At 37.2% G+C, this 20,761-nt stretch overlaps 1 protein-coding gene across 1 annotated transcript in view; it reads left to right on the top strand.

Annotated features, from left to right (window-relative positions):
- Window positions 1–1,359: 1,359 nt before the first annotated feature.
- Window positions 1,360–20,761, top strand: part of LOC106083231 (partitioning defective 3 homolog) — a 236,043-nt gene continuing 216,641 nt past the window's right edge. The window contains exon 1 of the mRNA XM_013246138.2: window positions 1,360–3,149. Within this exon, the coding sequence (XP_013101592.2) occupies window positions 3,030–3,149 (120 nt within the window). The 5' untranslated portion in view covers window positions 1,360–3,029. The remainder of the gene's footprint in view (window positions 3,150–20,761) is intronic.

The raw sequence follows: 20,761 nt of genomic DNA, 5'->3' as shown, positions 1-20,761 counted from the left end.
TGTGAAAGATCCACCTTCAAAAACCTGCTGTAGTTGTGACAACTACAGAAAACAGCTGTTTTTCAACCTATCTTAACCACCAGCGGCCATGTTGCATGTGTATAGAACAGAAGCTAGCTTTCTCGTATTTTTAAATTTTGAATTTGTAGTTCATTTTTCGCTTTAGCAAATCACCCAGGAATGTTTTAGGTCTCCCTGAATCTATGGGCGGTAGAATCGGTTCAATGAAGGCAGGCATGGCGAAACAATTAAAGATGCGCTTATTTATACAACAACCACAAATCATATGGTGCAACCCGCCATCTTGTCATCAAGCCGATCGACTTTTTGCCAACACACATAAAGAAATTTGTGTGCGTATATATGAGCAGAAATTATGCAAGAAAGAAGATAACGACGAACAGAATAATGCAAATAAAAATCTGACATCTTTATACCGTCAAAGAGACCAGCTTTCTAAATCCGCCTTGCCTGCCTGACGTCGATCGGCTTAATGACAAAATGGAGGATTGCACCATATGATTGGTTTCGCCATGGCAAGCAGGTGGATAAACCAGACGTATTTAGTATGCCCCTACCTCACGTTACGTTTCATAGACTAATTTAATTTTTAATCCCAATTTCCTCATAATCGGTTGCAATCGATATTCAATTTTTCTCCGTTAAAGTTATAATAACAAGTGAAAACACACAAAATTAATATTTAGTTAAACCATATTTAATTTTGTTGAATATTTATTACGTTTTTTGCTTTCGGCAAAGCCAAATTACCATAACAAGCCGATGGCAAGCAACGAAAAGCAAAACGATTATTGTAAATTACTCGATATGTGGAATGTGTTTAAGTTCCACTGTTTACCTTTGCTTTCAATACTGCAACATATATTATACCCTCTTTGGTTTCTGAATTTGTGGTTGATTTTCCCGTCTATCCAAAAAACCCAGGAATTTTTTACGTCTCCCTGAGTCTATTGAATCGTTCAATAAGCGGCAAATAGGTACGCTAGTCAATATAGTCCTTACGTTACGTTTTACAGACTAATTTAAATTTTAATCTTAATTTCCTCATAATCGGTTGTAATCGATATTCAAATTTTGTACGTTAAAATTATAATAATAAGTGAAAACACACACAATTAATATTAAGTTAAACCATATTTTATTTTGCTGACTATTTATTGCTGTTTTTAATATAAGTTTTGCTTTAAGCAAAGCCAAACATTGCCATAACAAGCCGATGTCAAGTAAAGAAAACCAAAACGATTATTTTCGATTACTCGATATGTGGAATGTTTTTAAGTTCCACTGTTTACCTTTGCTTTCAACACTCTCCCAAATATATGCTACTCTCTTTTGTTTTTTCTCAACCGTCAAACGAAACGGAGGGTCGCGCGCGATTTTTTAGTTTTTTCCGTCTATCCGTCAACGGAAAAATGGAAAATAAAATGTAGTTGAAACTTAAGAGTCAAATATTACATCAAGACACTCGTACGTGGAATACAAAATTGTATTTAATAAAATACGTAATATTTTTAACAACGAAATTATGAAAATTTACATTAGAAAATAAGTTAAAGTGACCGACTTGCAACGAAAAGTTATAAAGCTTAGTTTAGTTCAAGAATTTACAGCAACAATAACGATTACAAATACAACAAACGAGAGAAAAAACAATGTGCAAAAACACAAACAAGTTTGTATGATCGTTGGAGTTTTGTTGGTTGAAATACGAAAGAAGCCCAGCCATTAACAACATGGCCAGCAGCAAGACAAACGAAGAAAACAAAAAGTAGAAAAATGTTAACAAATACAAATTGAAAAAGTTATTAAAAGGCCATAAACGAGTGTTGTTCTTTGTAAAATGAATATAAAATCAAAATTTAATGATTGTGATGCAATGCAAAATAGTTGCTGCTAACTTCTTTTTGGCCCAGTGTAGATGATTAAGGTATTAAGGTGTTGTGTGGAATACCTCTTGGAAAAAAATAAATAAAATAACAATAAGTGTGCTTATTTCTAATAAAATGGTATGATTCATAGCAATTACCATACAATAAAGTAACTTCAATTCGAAACAAATTCCATCAAGTGTTAGTTTTACCTGATACCAAAAACAAAAAAAAAACGCCAAGAAATTCTTAAAAGATTAAAGAGGATCATCATAATCATCTTGTTGATTATTAAACAAAATTACCTTTTCTCTCTCCCATTAAATAATATGGTGATCTCTTTCTGACAAGTGCGTGTGTGAGTTGTTTAACTTAAAAATCTTCTTTTGGTCTTCATACTCTCCAGCCCAAGAAGAGATAACCACAAGTGTCCTTTAAGAAACACACAAAAAAAACGAAAATAAAAACAACGCTCTAACGACCGACCGCGGCCTCGGCCAAGCATTTTACCAACAACAAAGCAATACAAACAACAACGCAGCAGCTAAGACCTATCCGCATTCTTTTGCTGGGGTTTTTGTAAAGAGCAACTAACATCCCTGTGTTATTAGTGTGTCAACGGAAAACAGTAACAAGAACAACAACAGCAAAATACTACTGCAACATACGAGTGAGGCATACGAGAACTGTTAACAATGCAGCTGGCGTTTATACAGAATACAAGCAACAACAACTACAACAAAGTCGCGTTTTTCCTCCCTCTGTGTTTTGTTTTGAGCAATTGTAAGCAGCACCGGTGTGACGGGCCACTAGTGAAGTGTGAGTGAGTGAGTTATGAAAAAACAACAACAACAACGCACGAGACGACACAAAACGAAATTCCCGATAACTACAGCACATATAGTCTCTCACACAAACTAAACAAAATAATTATAGTAAGAAAATTACGCTAAAAACGTATACAAAACATAGTAAAAACGCCAAAAAACACAAAAAGAATAAAATAATTTAAAATACCGCAGTAGCAACAAACGTGTTAATAATAACAATAAATCGAACGAACAAGTGTTTTGAGAGAGTGATCATTCCATTTTTTCTAAAGAGAGATTTCCAAGGCATTAGCAATAAGAATTTTTCATCATGAAAGTCACCGTGTGTTTTGGCGACACTCGCATCCTGGTGCCCTGTGGCGATGGCAATCTATTGGTCAAGGAATTAATTCATGAGGCAACAAGGCGTTATAAAAAAGCAGCTGGAAAGGTAAGTTTGTTAGAAATGGGTTTAAGGAGAGGAAAATTCAAAAGAAAAAGGGGTTTACAATAGGGAGGAACAAATTTTGTTTAGCTTTGCTGATTTCTGGCGTTTATCTTAGTTTTGGTTTATTCGCAGACCTATAAGAAAATTTTATGGGGAACATTTTTTTCGGAATATTTCCAAATGGTACAAAACAGTTTGAAATGAGTTTTGGCGCTTTTGAAAAAAAAACAAGGATTCTGCTAAAAATATATGTGAAATGAATTCAGTTAAGGGCATACTTTTACTCTACAATACAAACCAAACATCTGTCAAGCCAGCAAAAATTTCAGCTTATAGGAACCGAACAATGATGATCAAGAGACTGGTTTACATGGGAGGTATATCAGGTTAAAGACCGATTCAGACCGTACTTAGCGCGGTTGTTGGTATTCTTAAGAGACACTACATGCAAAATTTCAGCCAAATCGAAAAAAAATTGGGGGTTGTAAGGGCTCAAGAAGTCTAATCGGGAAGTCGGTTTATATGGGAGCTATATCAGGTAATAAACCCATTCGGACCGTATTTAGCACATTTGTTAGAAATCATAGCAGAACACTATTTGCAAAATTTCAGCCAAATCGGACGAAAATTGCGGCTTCCAGGGGTTCAAGAAGTCAAATCTGTAGATCGGTTTATATAGGAGCTATATCAGGTTATAGACCGATTCGGACCATACTTGGCGCAGTTGTTCAAAGTCATAACAGATCACCACATGCAAAATTTCAGTTAAATCTGCCAAAAATTGCGGATTGTAAAGGCTGAAGAAGTCGAATCAAGAGATCGGTTTATATGGGAGCTATATCAGATTAGAGACCGATTTGGGCCGTACTTGGCCCAGTAGTTAGAAGCCATAAAAGAACAACACATGCATAATTTCAGCAAAATTGGTCAAAAATTGCGGATTGTAAAGGCTCAAGAAGTCGAATCAAGAGATCGGTTTATATGGGAGCTATATCCGGTTATAGACCGATTCGAACCGTACTTGGCATAGTTGTCGCACATCCCAAAAGATTACTACATGTAAAATTACAGTAAAATCGGCCAAAAATGGCGCCTTCCAGGGGCTCAAGTAGTCAAATCGTGATATCGGTTTATATGGGAGCTATTTCAGGTTATAGACCTTTTTGGGGTGTACTTAGCACTATTGTTAAAAGTCATAACAGATCACCACATGCAAAATTTCAGCGAAATCGGACAAAAATTGCGGTTCCAGGGGCTCAAGAAGTCTAATCGGGAGATTGGTTTATACAGGAGCTATATCAGGTTATAGACCGATTCAAACCGTACTAGGCACAGTTGTTAGATGTCATAACAGATCACCACATGCAAAATTTCAGCCAAATTGGATAAAAATGACGGATTGTAACGGCTCAAGAAGTCAGATCGGGGGATTTGTTTGTATGGGAGCTATATCTAAATCTGAACCGATATAGCCAATTTACAATCCTCTACGACCCACATCAATATTAAGTATCTGTGCAAAATTTCAAGCGGCTAGCTTTACGCGTTCGACCTCTATCGTGAATTCTCAGTGCTGTTTGTTGTCACAGAAACGACTCGCTGACCCATTACGATCATCTTCGTCTATCAATGGTATAGATGTTGCAACTCTTGATGTTCTGGGAATGAAAATACAAAGCGATGTCCGTTGGGTAAAACATGTATTTGAAGTGTTGAAAGATGCATTCAAGTGCTTAGGCTTCCTTAAACGGTGTAAGAATTACTTCACTCCTTTTGATCTTTTTAAAAAGCCGAAAATGGAGTGTAACTCACATGTATGGACTGTAGCTTCAAAATCATCCCTGGAGCTACTGGACCGTGTACAGAGGGTAGTGATGGCGTTGATTGTGGGTAGTAGGGTTTCCAACTCTATTGCCTCCCTTGAACATCGTCGCAATGTGGGTTGTTTGACGCTGTTCTATCGGGTGTTTCATGGTGTGTGTTCGTCTGATATTCGTCTTCTTATTCCTAATTTAAGGATGTTTGTCAGAGATACTAGACATTCCAGGAACTCTCACTCGTTTGTAATTGATTGGCCATCGGACCGGAAAATGCATTATAGAGAGAATACTTATTTCGCCCAAAACGTTCGTATGTGGAATTGACTTCCGGCTAAGGTTTTTCCCACCCACTATGACATACAGAGATTTAAGCAAATGTCAATAAACGACGTCCTCGTGTTAGTACCACAACACCTCATGCATTCCGTGATCGCCCGGATCTCCGCAAGCAGGGCCATATTATGGTCAGGCAGATCTCAGTCCCTGGTTTCTCAATGTACACTCCCAGGCCCACTCTGTCCTCCGGCTTTGATCCATCCGTGTAACATGATCTTTCAGACGACAATACTAGGTTTCCGCCTGAGGTATCCAATCGGAAACCTCTTTCCTTCCTTCCAGGTTTTCTATCGTTGCCTCTATTATACTGCGATGGTCTGAGCTGCTTCCATCCTCAATCCATTCTCCCATTGTCTTCGGTTTCATAGCAGCAGTGGCTTCCTCACACTTAATCTGTATGTCAATGGGTCGGATATCTAAGATAGTCTACAGTGCCCTAGTGGGTGTGGTCCTCATCGCTTCGCCTATGCCAAGACAACATATTCTCTGAATCTGTGGTATGATCGCAGGCCCTGGGTTCTCAATGTAGATCCTCAGGCCCACTCTGTCCTCTAGCTTTAATCCATCCGTCTAACATGATCTTCCAGAAGACAATACTAGGGTTTCGTCAATCCAAGACTGTGCCGATGGCAGCAGTGCCTCGCACACAACTTCCGATCAGATACCACTTCCATTTCTTCCAAGTTTCCTATAGTCGCCTTAATTACACCGCGATGATATGAACTGCTTCTATCCACTATCCATTCTTCCATCGCCGTATGTCTCAGAGCAGCAATGGCTACCTCATACTTAATCTGTATGTCTATGGGTCGGATATCTAGAATGGTCTCCATTGCCCTAGTAGGGGTGGTCCTCATTGCTCCGCCTATACCAAGACCATAATCCGGATCACCCCATAGGATATTCGCGTTCGTCGCCCACGCCCTTAACTCGGACTACGTGGACCCGAAAGGCTTTGGGTTAACCAAGTTTATTGACGGCAGTCGTCTGCTCTTCACCGCCAAATCGTCCGCCCTTTCATTCCCCCTTTCTCCGTTATGGCCCGGCACCCAAATGATACGGATCGTGCCATCCTCAGAGAATGGGTTAATCTCCTTCTTACATTCCAATACTGTTCGTAATCTAACCATCCAGGTTGTTGTTGGCGTTATGACCATTTTACTGTCGTTAAGATGACACCACCTCAATCACTCCGTGATCGCCTGGATCTCCGCTTGCAGAACCGTATTATGGTCAGGCAGTCTAAAACAGATCTCAGTCCCTGGGTCCTCAATGTAGACCCCCAGGCCCACCCTGTCCTCTAGCTTTGATCCACCCATGTAACATGATCTTCCAGATAGCAATACTAGCGTTTCATCAATCCAAGACTGTGCCGATGGCAGCAGTGCCTCGCACTCGACTTCACGGTTCATTTCAGGTATCCGATCGGAAACCTCTTTCCTTCCTTCCAGGTTTCCTATCGTCGCCGCGATTATACCGCGATGGTATGAGCTTCTTCCATCCTCAATCCATTCTCCCATTCTCACACTTAATCTGTATGTCAATGGGTCGGATATCTAGAATAGTCTCCAGTGCCCTAGTGGGCGTGGTCCTCATTGCTCCGCCTATGCTAAGACAATATGTTCTCTGAACCTGTTGTATGGTCCTTTTGTTGCACATTTTTTCTATAGCATTCTATCAAACTACTGAGGCGTAAGTAAGTATAGGTCTAATTACGCTCCTGTAGAGCCATTAGACTATCCTAGGATTCAGGCTCCATTTCGAGCCTATACATGGTGCCCAACATTTGTGAGCCTTCTCAGTACGCTCCTGAATGTGACACTTCCAATCCTGTTTCCTGTCCAAGATCATCCCTAAGTATTTGACCTTGTCAGATATGGAAATCGTCTTATTGAAGAAACTTGGTGCGTTAAATTGGCCCACCTTCGTCTTTCTCGTGAACAGGCATATTTCATATTTCTTCTCTGGGTTAACATTGAGACCACTGGGTCTAGTACAGTCATATGTCATATGCAAGACCCTTCTGCATAGCTGGTTCGGACCCTTGCCTCTTAGAAGTATTATAACATCGTCTGTGTAGCAGAGGGGGTAAATCCCTCCTCAGTCAGCATCCGTAATCGGTCATTTATGGTGGTCACCCATAGGAGTGGCGTTAAAATGCCCCCCTGTGGTGTGCCCTGGTACACAAAATTTATCCACCTGTTCCTTAGCATATGGTTTATCCAGTCTCTAAGGGCCGGGTCCACCCGGTACTGGTCTAAGGATTGGATCAGTGGGTCGGTCCGCACATTCTTAAAAGCCCCCACGATGTCAATGCATACCGCCAGGGTGTACGTTTTGCATCGTAGGATTCTTCTATTTTATTCATAACCTCGTGCAGGGCATTCTTCTACGTTTTAAAGCTGCCACTTTGATTACTCTTTGAAGTGATTAAGCCAAGTTGGGCGCCAATTAGGGAGATTTACTCTCCCGTTGGGCGCCATTTTTGTTATAATATATAGAATAAAATATTGCAATGGCGTTGGACGCCATTTTTGTTTAAGCTTTCAATTTGATCGCCACTTTTCACGTTGGGCGGCATATTTGTAAAAGTTCCCCACGTTGGTCGCCAAAATTCTTAGAATATTGCTAGAATATTGATCAAAATGATCAAGCAAAGTTATGCATAACCTCGTGCAGGGCAGTCTCCTACGTTTTAAAGCTGTCACTTTGATTACTTCTTTGAAGTGATTAAGCCAAGTTGGGCGCCAATTAGGGAGATTTACTCCCACGTTGGGCGCCATTTTTGTTATATTAAATAGAATAAAATATTGCATGATGAAAAAAAAATATTGGACGCCATTTTTGTTTAAGCTCTCAATTTGATCGCTGCTTTTCTCAAAATATTTCACGTTGGGCGCCATATTTGCAAAAGTTCCCACGTTGGTCGCCATTATTCTTAGTATATTTCACAGATGTTTTACTTAAAAATTTTTGTTTAATAATACTTATGGAATTTTTTTTTATTAAAAATATTTTTTTTATGAAAAATTATCAACATTTTATGTATATGGAAAGTTTTGTAGAATTCTTCTTTTACGTAAAATGTTGTCTTTTTTTTATTGAAAATTTTGTCTAAGGATTTTTTTGTATGTCCCTTTTTGTAATACAGATGAGTAACCAAAGACGTTCCTTTATATATAACGACCTATATACTCTTAGGAGTCCATCGTAGCGCAGAGGTTAGCATGTTCGTCTATGACGCTGATCGCCTGGGTTCGAATCCTGGCGAGACCACCAGAAAATTTTTCAGCGGAAATTTTCCCCTCATAATGCTGGCAACATTTGTGAGGTGCTCTATGCCATGTAAAACTTCTCTCCACGCCGTTCGGACTCGGCTATAAAAAGGAGGCCCCTTATCATTGAGCTTAAACTTGAATCGGACTGCACTCATTGATATGTGGGAAGTTTGCCCCTGTTCCTTAGTGAAATGTTCATGAGCAAAATTTGCAAATTTGATATACTCTTATAAGGCCACAAATGCCCAAGGGTTCATCGTGCGGCATTGGTGGTAAAGTCTGATTTAGTTAAACAATAATGAAGTTTTGACATCTTCCGATTTTTCCCCTGAACTTATTTAAGCTTAATTTTTAACCATTTAACAAGAACACAGAAAGATAGCCATTACCCATCTTTTTTTTCTTTCATCTCTCTCTCTTGATGTCTTAAAGATTAAAAGCAAAATTTGCTTAGTTTTTGCAGATAATGTGTTTGCATAACATCTTTGGTCATTATCTTGATTTCACAATTATTGCTACAGCTCCCCCCGCCCCATGTTCTAGTCAAACATGATAATAAAATGTTTATTCTCGAAGAAAAAGAAATCATTTCTTTTGAATCTTTAAACTTCATTCAATTCATAAATGCTCTAACACAGAGCGTTTAAACGCCCATCCAAATGAAAACTCAATTCAATGTTAAACGTGGGAAAGACAAACATCAGCAATTTGCAATTTATGGAAACCAGACACGACTAAGAATGACAGACCGCCAAGAATGATTGCGCTGCAAAAAAGCATTCAAACCCAGACTGGAGTCAGAACAAAAAACAAAAATTGTTTATTCTAATTGCAATTAAAAAGAGATCATATTTAAAAAGTAGTTTATAAGAAAACACAACAAAACACTGAAAACTGAAAATTGCAAAATGACATCTCAAAAATGATGAAATCTTTAATTGCCTTAAAAACTTAAAAACAACATATAAACAATTATGAACCGATTATCCAAAGCCAGCCACACGTGCTATTGCTTGTAGTTAAGAACGAAACTGTTTCATTCCTAGGAAATGTCTTAATTCTTTGACGATTTTGTGTTTGTTAAAAAAGAAATCTCTCTTGAAGGCAATACTTGACACATAAAAAGAACTTGTTTAATAAAATCTGATAACGAATTTTTCACTTCTTGTTCTTCTTCTCTTTAATAAATGTTCCTGAATAACATACAAAAAAAAGTTGAACACGTTGTTTAAGCGTCAACTAAATTTTGTAATAAAAGCTTAATATTGTGACATACATTTCTTCAATGAAATAGTATGGGGTAATGTAGTATGCGAGGGATGTGTTGAAAGTTTGAGAAAATGTGAAAACAAAAAAAAAATAATGTTCCTCCAGAAAGTGGGTAGCAAGTTTTCTCTCTGGTGGTAATGTTTTGAAAAGTTCTACGTTGGGCGCCACTTTTTAAAATATTCCCTGCTCGGGCGCCACTTATTGAAGCTTTTAGAAAGTGGGTAGCAAATTTTCTCTCTTGTTGGTGGTGATTTTTTAAAAATTTCTACGTTGGGCGCCACTTTCTAAAATAGTCCCTGCTCGGGCGCCACTTATTGAAGCTTTTAGAAAGTGGGTAGCAAATTTTCTCTCTTGTTGGTGGTAATTTTTTTGAAAATTTCAACGTTGGGCGCCACTTTCTAATATATTCCCTGCTTGGGAGCCACTTACTGAAGCTTTTACTTTTGGCGCAATTTTTTTTAAAACTCCCAAATTTTGCTCCGCTTCAGTAAAAGCTACTGCTGTGACCGCCACAAAAAAAAAATCCTAGTTGGGCGCCACTAATTGAAGCTTTTTACGTTTGGCGCCATTTTTGCTAAAGCCTCAAATTTGGATCCTTTTCTGTAAAAGCTACTACTTTGGCCGCCACTTGATGTAAAAACATTCCACGTTGGGCGCCACTCGTGAAAGTTCTCAACCTGAACAACTTTTAACCACCGTGGTGCATAGGGAGCCACCGTTGTGCATGAGGAGCCACCGTGGTGCATAGTAAGTTAGCATGCTCGCCTATCGTGCCCAAACGCCCGTGTTCAAATCCTGCCGGCAAGAACACCTTAAAACATTTTTCAGCAGTGGTTATCCCCTCACCAAATGCTGCCAACATTTGTGAGTATTTTAGCCATGTTCAACTTCTCAACAAAGAGTTGCCACTTTTCAATGACACGCCCTTCGGATTAGGCATAAAACGGATGGTCCCCTTATTATTGGGCTTAAATTTGAATAGGGCAGCACTTATTGTGAGAAGTTACTTTCCCTCAAATTTGTTCCATAATGGGATGTTTGGGAAACACTAAATCACAAAATCACGTTGGGAGCCACTTTCTAAAATATTCCATGGTTGGGCGCCACTTATTGAAGCATTTACTTTTGGCGCCAATTTTGTTAAAGTCCTCAGTAAAAGCTACTACTGTGACCATTACTAGTAAAAAAAATATTACAAGTTGGGCGCCGCCAATTAAAGCTTTTTACGTTTGGTGCCATTTTCGCTACAGCCCCAAATTGGGATCCTCTTCAGTAAAAGCTACTTCCTTGGCCACCATTTGTTATAAAAACATTGCACGTTGGGCGCCACTTGTGAAAGTTCTCAACCTGAGCAACTTTTAAAATGTTCCACGTTGGGAGCCACTTAAATCTGCCGCTTTAATTGCCACAATTCATAAAGTACTTCACATGAAGTGCAACTTTTGTGAAATCTCCCGCTTTGCCACTTTTCGTTAATTACTTTATGTTGGGTACAATGCAAATCCTAATTTGCCCATGAACATTCCACTAAGAAACAGGGACAAACTTCGCACATATCAATGAGTTCTGTCCGAATCAAGTTTGAGCTCAATGATAAGAGGCCTCCTTTTTATAGCAGAGTGCGAGAACGGGGTGCCGCAGTGCGACACCTCTTTGGTGGGAAGTTTTTACATGGCTGCCGTACCAAATCGTAGAATTCCTCACAAATGTCGGCAGCATTAGGAGGGCAGAACCACCGCTGATATTTTTTTTCAGGATTCGAACCCAGGCTTTCAGTGTCATAGGCGACATGCTACCTCGGTGGCCTCCTGTTGGGAGCTACTTTGTCAAAACTCCCTCCATGAGCTTAATTTTTGTTAAAATATTTAACGTTGGGTGCGATTTGTTAAAATATTTCAATATTGGCGTCTCTTAAAATATTTCACACTGCACGCCACATTTTTTCTGATGTTCTCGCCAGAATTCGAACCCATGCTTTCAGCGCCATTGGCGGACATGCTTACCTCGGTGGACACTTGTTGGGTGCTACTTTTGTCAAACATCCACGTTGAGATTAACTTTTGCTAAAATATTCAATGTTAGGTGCGATATGTTAAAAATTTCTATTGTAATATTGGCGTGCCTTAAAATATTTCACATTGCGAGCCACATTTATTAAATCTCCCTCTTTGGCAGCCACAGCTCTTAAAGTACTTCATGTTGAGGATTAAATATTCCGACGTTGGCACGACTTGTAAAAGTTCTCAAGCCAAACGACTTTGGGCGCCACTTTTGTTAAATCTCTCATACTTAAGTTGCCACAATTCTTAAAGAACTTCACGTTGGGCGCTACATTTTTAAAATCTCCCGCGTTGGTTGCCACTTTTCCTTAAGTTATATAGGTTGGATGATTTGGGTATTAAATATTCTGACGTTGGCACGACTTGTGAAAGTTCTCAAGCTAAACGACTTTTGAAATATTCCACGTTGGACGCCACTTTTGTTAAATCTCTCATACTTAAGTTGCCACAATTCTTAAAGAACTTCACGTTGGGCGCCACATTTTTAAAATCTCCCGCGTTGGTTGCCACTTTTCCTTAAGTAGTTCAGGTGATGTTACTTTTCTTTAAACTCCCACTTTGACCTTGACGTTCCACGCGATCTGTGAAATATTCCAATATTGGCGCATCTTAAATACTCCTCATTGTGCCCACGAGTTGGCAGCCACTGTTCTTTAAGTAATTAATGTTGACTGGCATTTTTGTTAAAGATCGCACGTTGGTCGCAAATTTTTTTTTTTAAAAATCCGCGTTGGCCGCCTTTTTTGTACTGGCATTTTTGTTAAGGCTTCCACGTTGTTCGCTAATGTTTTTTTTAGTAACTCCGCGTTAGCCGCCATTTTTTGTTAAAGCTCCAACCTATTTAGCTAATTTTTTAAAATAAATCTCTCGTTGGTCGTAATTTTTTTTTCGAATGCTTCATTATTGGCGCCACACGTTGGGCGCCATTAAATAATTCAAAGTGTTAATTATGGAACAGTATAAAATAAAAACTAGTGCAAAGAATGTTAGCTAAACATCAAAATGTATAAAAAAAGCTATATGCCACACGTTGGGCGCCAGTAATACTTTAACGTATATACGTCCAAAGAAAAATTACAAAAAAAAATTTCTTGACAAATTTTTAAAAGAAAGCAATATCTATGATTAAAAAGAACATCTTTTTCCTCTTAGTTATTTTTCTAATAATACTAAATTTTTTTAAAATAATATTTCATATTACAAAAAGTTTATTTAATTTCAAAAAAAAATTTACTTTGATGTTTCAGTTTATTATAAGACTTTCCTACCCATCCTCCCAATCTCCAAGCAGTAGATGCTTTTATTTGCAATTAACTCCACTTTTGTGGTCATCGTTTTATGATTACAAATATTACTGTTTGACTTTATTTTAGCGTTTGCTTAATACGTGATTTTCTGTTATGAAAATGAACGATGATAACACTTACAAACTCAACCCATATATCATTACTATTTCCGGTTTTTTTAATAAATCGTGTTTTCAGTTGAATACTTCACACACTAAAATTACAAGGTACACAAGGAATAAAAAGTCTCACAGTGTGGCATAAAAAAATTAAAACAAAAAAAATATATATATGGGTTACATGAAATTCAATGCACAGATGAGTGTCATCCGAAGGAGAGAGCGAGAGATAAGCGGCACCAGCAGTCAACACAAGTCAAAAGATTAGTTTTTCCCTCGCCCCCTCCTATAATTAGACCGAGTAATGGCATTTCATTCAAGTGGCAGTTGCACATGCGCACATTGTCTGCCTTTGTGTGTGAGTCACTAGAGTGAATTAAATATTCAAAGAAAACAAATACCAAACACTTTTTCCTACTATTTCCATTCACTACAAATGGTGTAAACACGAATTGAAAAATTTAAGGCAATATTATGTGGGACATCGACGACAGGTTATATAAATATTCATTATACAAAAATAAAATGAATGAAGAAAAACAATCTGCTGAGCTCTTCTAAAACCATGTGGGTGTACTAAAACACTTGAATGAATGAAACTATACAACGGCTGTTGGCTGCTATGGAAGAAAGTGAGAATGCTTGTTCCGGGAATGAAATTTGATATGTTTTTCCTTTTTCGTTTTCTAAAGTCATAAATTACTATAACATTTGGTAAATTAGGTGTAATGTTCTGGAAGTACAAAAGCAGGATTATGCTGTTGGAATACACAGACAATATAATGTACTGACAATTATTAACGAAGCATAAAAAAATAAAATTTTGTCAAAATTTTTTATTTCTAAGGAAAAATTTGTCAAAATTTTATTTTTATAGAAAATTTTGCAAAATTTTATAGCAAATTTTGTTAAAATTTTATTTCTATAGAAAATTTTGTCAAAATTTTATTTTATAGAAATTTTTAAAAAATTTTATTTTTATAGAAAATTTTTTAAAAATTTAATTTTTTAGAAATTTTTGTCAAAATTTTAGTTCTATAGAAAATTTTGTCAAAATTTTATTTCTATAGAAAATTTTGTCAAAATTTTATTTCTATAGAAAATTTTGTCAAAATTTTATTTCTATAGAAAATTTTGTCAAAATTTTATTTCTATAAAAAATTTTGTCAAAAATTTATTTCTATAGAAAATTTGTCAACATTTTATTTCTATAGAAAATTTTGTCAACATTTTATTTCTATAGAAAATTTTGTCAAAATTTTATTTCTATAGAAAATTTTGTCAAAATTTTATTCTATAGAAAGTTTTGTCAAAATTTTATTCTATAGAAAATTTTGTCAAAATTTTATTTCTAAAGAAAATTTTGTCAAAATTTTATTTCTATAGAAAATTTTGTCAAAATTTTATTTCTATAGAAAATTTTGTCAAAATTTTATTTCTCTAGAAAACTGTCAAAATTTTATTTCTATAGAAAATTTTGTCAAAATTTTATTTTTATAGAAAATTTTGTCAAAATTTTATTCTATAGAAAGTTTTGTCAAAATTTTATTCTATAGAAAATTTTGTCAAAATTTTATTTCTAAAGAAAATTTTGTCAAAATTTTATTTCTATAGAAAATTTTGTCAAAATTTTATTTCTATAGAAAATTTTGTCAAAATTTTATTTCTATAGAAAATTTTGTCAAAATTTTATTTCTATAGAAAATTTTGTCAAAGTTTTATTTCTATAGAAAATTTTGTCAAAGTTTTATTTCTATAGAGAATTTTGTCAAAATTTAATTTTTTTAGAAGGTTAGGTGAGGTTTAAGTGGCAGTCTCCCAGCAGAGTCACTTACACGTTTTCGTCCATTGTGACACCACAGGAACAGGAGAAGAAAGATGCCAGACAAGTTCTTAAAGAAATGAGAACCTAAAGTGGAACTCCTTCCGACTACCAGTGCGGGACATACTCACATCAGATGTTCTATAGTCTCTTCTTCCTCGACGTCCTCAAAGCTTTGGCAAAAATCCTTACTGACAACCTTTAGTCTGTAAGCTTGTTTTCCGATCAGACAGTGACCTGTTATGGCGGATACAATGACTAGAACGGTTGTTCTAGCCAGTGACAGGAAAGCGGTAGACCTCTTCAAGTCTAGATACTGCCACATAATTTTGGAATTCCCTCAACCCCCGTTTTGTGACCTTCGGTTGCCCTTCGGGCCTGATCCTGAAGACTTAGCTTGCACTAGAGGCATACCCACAGATACTGCCACATAATTTTGGAATGCCCACAACCCCCGTTTTGTGATCATCTATTATTCGATTGCCTTTCGGGCCTGATCCTGAAGATTTAGCTTGTATGTCACTAGAGGCATACCCACAGATTCCATTTCTCCTGGAATGTGCTTCGTAGTTCCTAGTCTTGCAAGCTTGTCCGCTCTACAATTCTATATATATCTCTGCGGCCCGGCACCCAAAACAGGTGAATTTTGAACTGTTCAGCCATCTCGTTGAGAGATCTGCGACAGTCGAGGGCGGTGTTTGTGCTCAGAAATACGTTCTCCAGGGATTCAATGGCTGCCTGGCTGTCTGAAAAGATATTTATGCTGTTATGATATTATATTCAAGCCATTCCCCCACTTCTTTAATCGCAAGGATCTCCGCTTGTTACACACCACAGTGGTCGGGAAATCTCCGAAAGCCACCTAGTCTTGTAGTTTGGAGCCATGTGTATAGAAGTCTATGTAACTTCTATTACCAGGGATATTGTAGTTCCAATGGGTTCTATCAGGAATAGTGGTACAATACCTTTTATCAAAAAGCGGCTAAAGCAGTGTGTAATCCACACTGCCTGGGATGTCGATTATTGTTTCAAGAATAACATATTGTCCGTAGCCACGGCATGACCAGCTCCTTTAGCCTCACAGCGGTGGTTGCAGGAACTTGTCTAGCCACGATGTCCAGAGGCATTAGATTAGCATTAAATTCAGTGAATCAGATGGTGTCGTCCTCAGTGTTAATCACAAACAAGCCATCCTTTGCATCCGGCTGAGTATTAGGCAGAAGGGTGTACTTTTGAAGTGCTGTCCACCAGAGCACAACACCATATAGCATCCCGGCACGGTTTAATAGTGAGCATCACCCAGACTGGAACATTGAGATTCAATCTGTATGGTGTTCAATGCTTTCACGGAAAGCTTAGTTGCGAGCTACCGGGCGCGTCCACAGGTTGCGGATAGTGGAATGCTCTATACGGAATAGCTGCAACGGCGTTAGCGGACAACCAGCGGTTTCGAGCGGAGAGTCGCAGTGAGAGGCCGGACGGCACCGGTTCTTGCACAAATACTAAGTGTCTATGATGCACGACATGACAAGGTGAGTTAATGGCGCCTTTAAATAACCAATGACCACCATGTTTCCACGGCTATCGGTCCTTTGGACCGGAACAAGCTTGCTCACCTTCAGGAGCTAGACGAGGATCGCCACCTCCACATGAAAATGTGGCTACAACAACAACCATATAGCATTATAGATCTATAAACTGCTGTATATACCCAATGCATGACACGCGGTCTAAACCCCCAACTTTTGCCAATGGCTCTCTTGTAGGTGTATAGGTCAGGAGTTGGTTTTCTTGCTCTTTTTAAAATGTTTGATCTGAAGTTCAATATTTTGTCAAGCAAAACACCCAGATATTTTGAGTTTTTAGTAAATGGAACATTCTCTCCTCCCAAGAGGAAAGGTGCCACTGAAGGCAATTTGTATCTCCTGCTGAAAAGAACTTCTTTTATCTTGCACGGATTAATACGTAGACCATTTTTGGTAGCCCACTTCGCACGTAGAGCTTCCTGATGCATTTTATTAGAATACTGGGAAACTTTCCCCTAACCCCAATTGACGTGGCAGTATGCTGATTTGAAAATTTGAAAAACAACAACTTTGGTCGAAAAAACAACTATGAAAGTTGTTAATTTTCCTGCAACAATTTATTTTAAATCTCAACGACCCAACGTACAAATTTGTTTTTGAAAGGCACTCATTGCAAGCCAACATATAACAACAACAATATATCCATAAACAAGGCAAAAACCATTTAACCAGCCAACACATGTGCTTTGCTTCAGGTGGTGGTGTTTTGGTTTTCTTTGTTCGGTTCGTTCGTTTTACTTCCGTTCTCGGGTTTTCCTCTGTCACTCTCTACTATTATCCTTAAAAACAAATTCTAATAATTGTAGTGCCGCAGAGTATTGAACTCATGATCTCATGTTTGGTAGTCTTGCATGCATCCTCTTGCCTATCGACATCATCTTCCTTATTATGAAATAAATCAATGAGTACCGCTGCATAGTAATACGTGTCTCAATTAATTAAATTCAAAAAAAAAAAAAACGTAAAAACCCCTCTAAAACGTTTTTTTCTGAATACGAAATTCATATTTTTTGATGTCGAATATTCTAAAATAAGTTTAATGAAAAAAATTTTAATTTTTTTTGGTTTGCAAGTCATGAATGACATAGGTGTTTTGTGCTCTACATGCTAGTACGCCTATTTTAACAACTACCTCAACTAAAGAATTTGTTGTAAGTCAAAATGTCAAGTCTCTTATAGAGACTTGACATTTAACTACTTTAACAAATAATGTCTTTGATTCAATGCTAAAATCCGTTGAGAATTCCACTTACAAATTTGATAGTTGGATTTTTCTAAGAGTTATTTTTTCTGTGCATACGCGACGGCTTTTACACCTTTTTCTTCCAGAGACAATAATATAGTATTAATGGCTATATTGCAAAGTAGAGGAGCCATTACACCTGCTTGAGGCGTTCCTCTTCTGACCCATCTTTTAAAATCAGCAGATCCCAAGCTGCCGTAATGCATCTTTTAGTAAGTTATTAAAAAACTTTCTTACGGTGGAGTTGATGCCTAGAAACTCCAACTCCTTCAATGTCAAGAAATGCTACCATTGTATAGTCCTTGACCGCGAGAGAACCCTCTATGTAGACGACTAGATTGTAATGGGCTGTTTGAGTGGATTTGAAAATTTTGTCCAAATTTTATTTCTATAGAAAATGTTGTCAAAATTTTATTCTTAAAGAAAATGTTCACAAAATTTTGTTTAAAAATTTTTTATTTTGCTAAATTATATGCACGCCGTTTTTGTTTAATTTTCACTAACCCACACATGAGTTATCATTAATTTTAGTCTCATATGCGTAAAATAAAATTCTAATTGAATAATCACCCAACAATCATGTATCACAAAGTAATATTCTTGGAATAAAACGGTTTAAGAAGTATGGAGGAAATGAATCAAAAGATGCGTCAAACGTCAAGTCATAATTGTAAAGCACTTAAGGGAGTGCTTGATTCCTCTTATCTATCGCTACACTCGCTCCGACTTCTGAGACTTAAGTAGTTAGTGGCAACCAGCCTAACTAAGAAACGTAAGTAAAGAAAGAAAAAGGAATTATTCATTTTTCATGTTAGATAAGAACGAAGAAAATGACAGGTCAGAATTTTACCATGAAACCACGAAAAAAAAAAACATCGTCGTCGACAAGTTCTCTTTGTAAGCAACCCACACTTGTTTTATACACACACACACACACCACCACCACCACCATTCTACATTTCTTGGCTTTAGGTTCTCCAATTAGGATTAAGGAAGAGCCGAAAGTAGGTGGAGATGAAAAGTCATTCATAACCATTATTTCTTATAATAACAACACCTTCCATTTGCCTGGAGTCTGCTGCTCAACTTGAACAATTCTGATCGTTGGGGTTATTTTTCTGAAAATCATTGTTGTTTCTCACAGAGATTTATTTGTTGTTATTGAGGAAATTGGAGCATTATATTTTTATTTGATTTTTATAGATTGAGTGGTATTTTTGGTGTTTACAAAGAAACCCAACTCCAAAAAAACAAAGGTTCATATTTCTTTTTTCATTTACTTTGAGATGCTGGGCTCCACACCCTCATCTGCAGCTCTTAAAACGAGTAAGGAGAGATCCAAGCTGTTTGTATGCCAAGACCCAACGAACGAACGACAGCTAACGACGATGATCAATCAAAATGTGATTTATTTTTGAAAGATAACAACAACAAAATAAACCACATTGCGGGATGCTGTGTATATTATAGGGAGAGCAAGTGTGTGTGTGAGAGAGAGAGAGAAGGAGTACGAGAAGGTTGAAAAATATGGGGAGTTGTCATAGCAAATTACATGTATAGATGCATGTTTTAGATTTATTACACACTATTCTTATTCATGTTTACATTTTTATTGTGATGATGATGTTGATAATGATGATCTTGTGGATCACGATTTGCTATTCCCTTTATTCTATATACGTAGAATTAATATATGAATAATATTTCCGAAGAGGAGAAATCCTATGGAATTATTGGAAATGACATTTGACCTTTTTAATGGATTCAACATAAAAAAAATTGCTATAAATTATAAAGAAATTTAAACAAGGTGTGAGGGAGCTATATGATAATGCAAAATTGCGTAACTAACTAAATAGGTATTTGAGATAAAATTTTCTGTCAGATGACAATGTCTAAAAAAATCTCATAATTTGAACGAAAATTTTTATCGAAATATAATTTTGATTTTTGTGAGTATTATTGATACAAGAAATGTTGTGTGGTTGGTAGTCGTTTCGGCCATCGGCAAAAAATTTCAAGTGAAGTTGTCTGCTTTAAAATCCGCTGTTTAGTTGACAGAAGAAGAAGCTAACATTACATCAACCATAGTATTAAGCGTTACGACTTCTGGGTTAAGGAAGTCTCAACGGATACTTTTAGCGTTGAAGGCTTCAAGAGCCGTACGTTGATAGTTCATATTTGTATCAAACCAGCTGAACCGGGTACGCTCCGCTGCACCTTCTTTTACTTTATATGGAACAAAATTATCTTTTGAATATATATTTTTGACAATTAAAGAATTTGCTCGGAGGGTTTAATGCCATTCTAAAAAGACTTAATTTCCGCCCGATATTCTCATGATGTCCGAGTTAGGAGAGTTTACGGGGGTGAAGTGGTCACCTAGACACTTGGCCCTGAAAAAAATATCAGCATCGTGCTCTTGTCTCAAATACCATTTGTTTTAACCCCATATTGTCATTGGTTTAAGAAGAGTTTATAGGATGAGGCGTCCCCCAAACACTTGATCGAAGACCGCATAAAGTATATAGTCTTCGTTTATTTCTATCTCAAGACAAGCTCAATGATCGGGGATTTTGCTTGGCAAATGGGAAAGGAAAACCAGAGATCGCAACACACACCAACCACTATGGGACGCGTTTTGTCTTTGGTTAGAAATCTTTTCCACGATAAAAATTGTGATGTGAAAGGCCGTACGTTGGTATGTTTCATTTGTATTGTAATTATTGCGAAATCGCCTCTATGACACAATTAGCACATCAACCACGCTCGACAACCCTGTCTATTAGCTGTACT

The sequence above is a fragment of the Stomoxys calcitrans genome, chromosome 4, assembly GCF_963082655.1.
Source record: "Stomoxys calcitrans chromosome 4, idStoCalc2.1, whole genome shotgun sequence".
NCBI classification, from domain to species: Eukaryota; Metazoa; Arthropoda; class Insecta; order Diptera; family Muscidae; genus Stomoxys; species Stomoxys calcitrans.
This window is presented reverse-complemented; position numbering and strand designations above follow the sequence as displayed.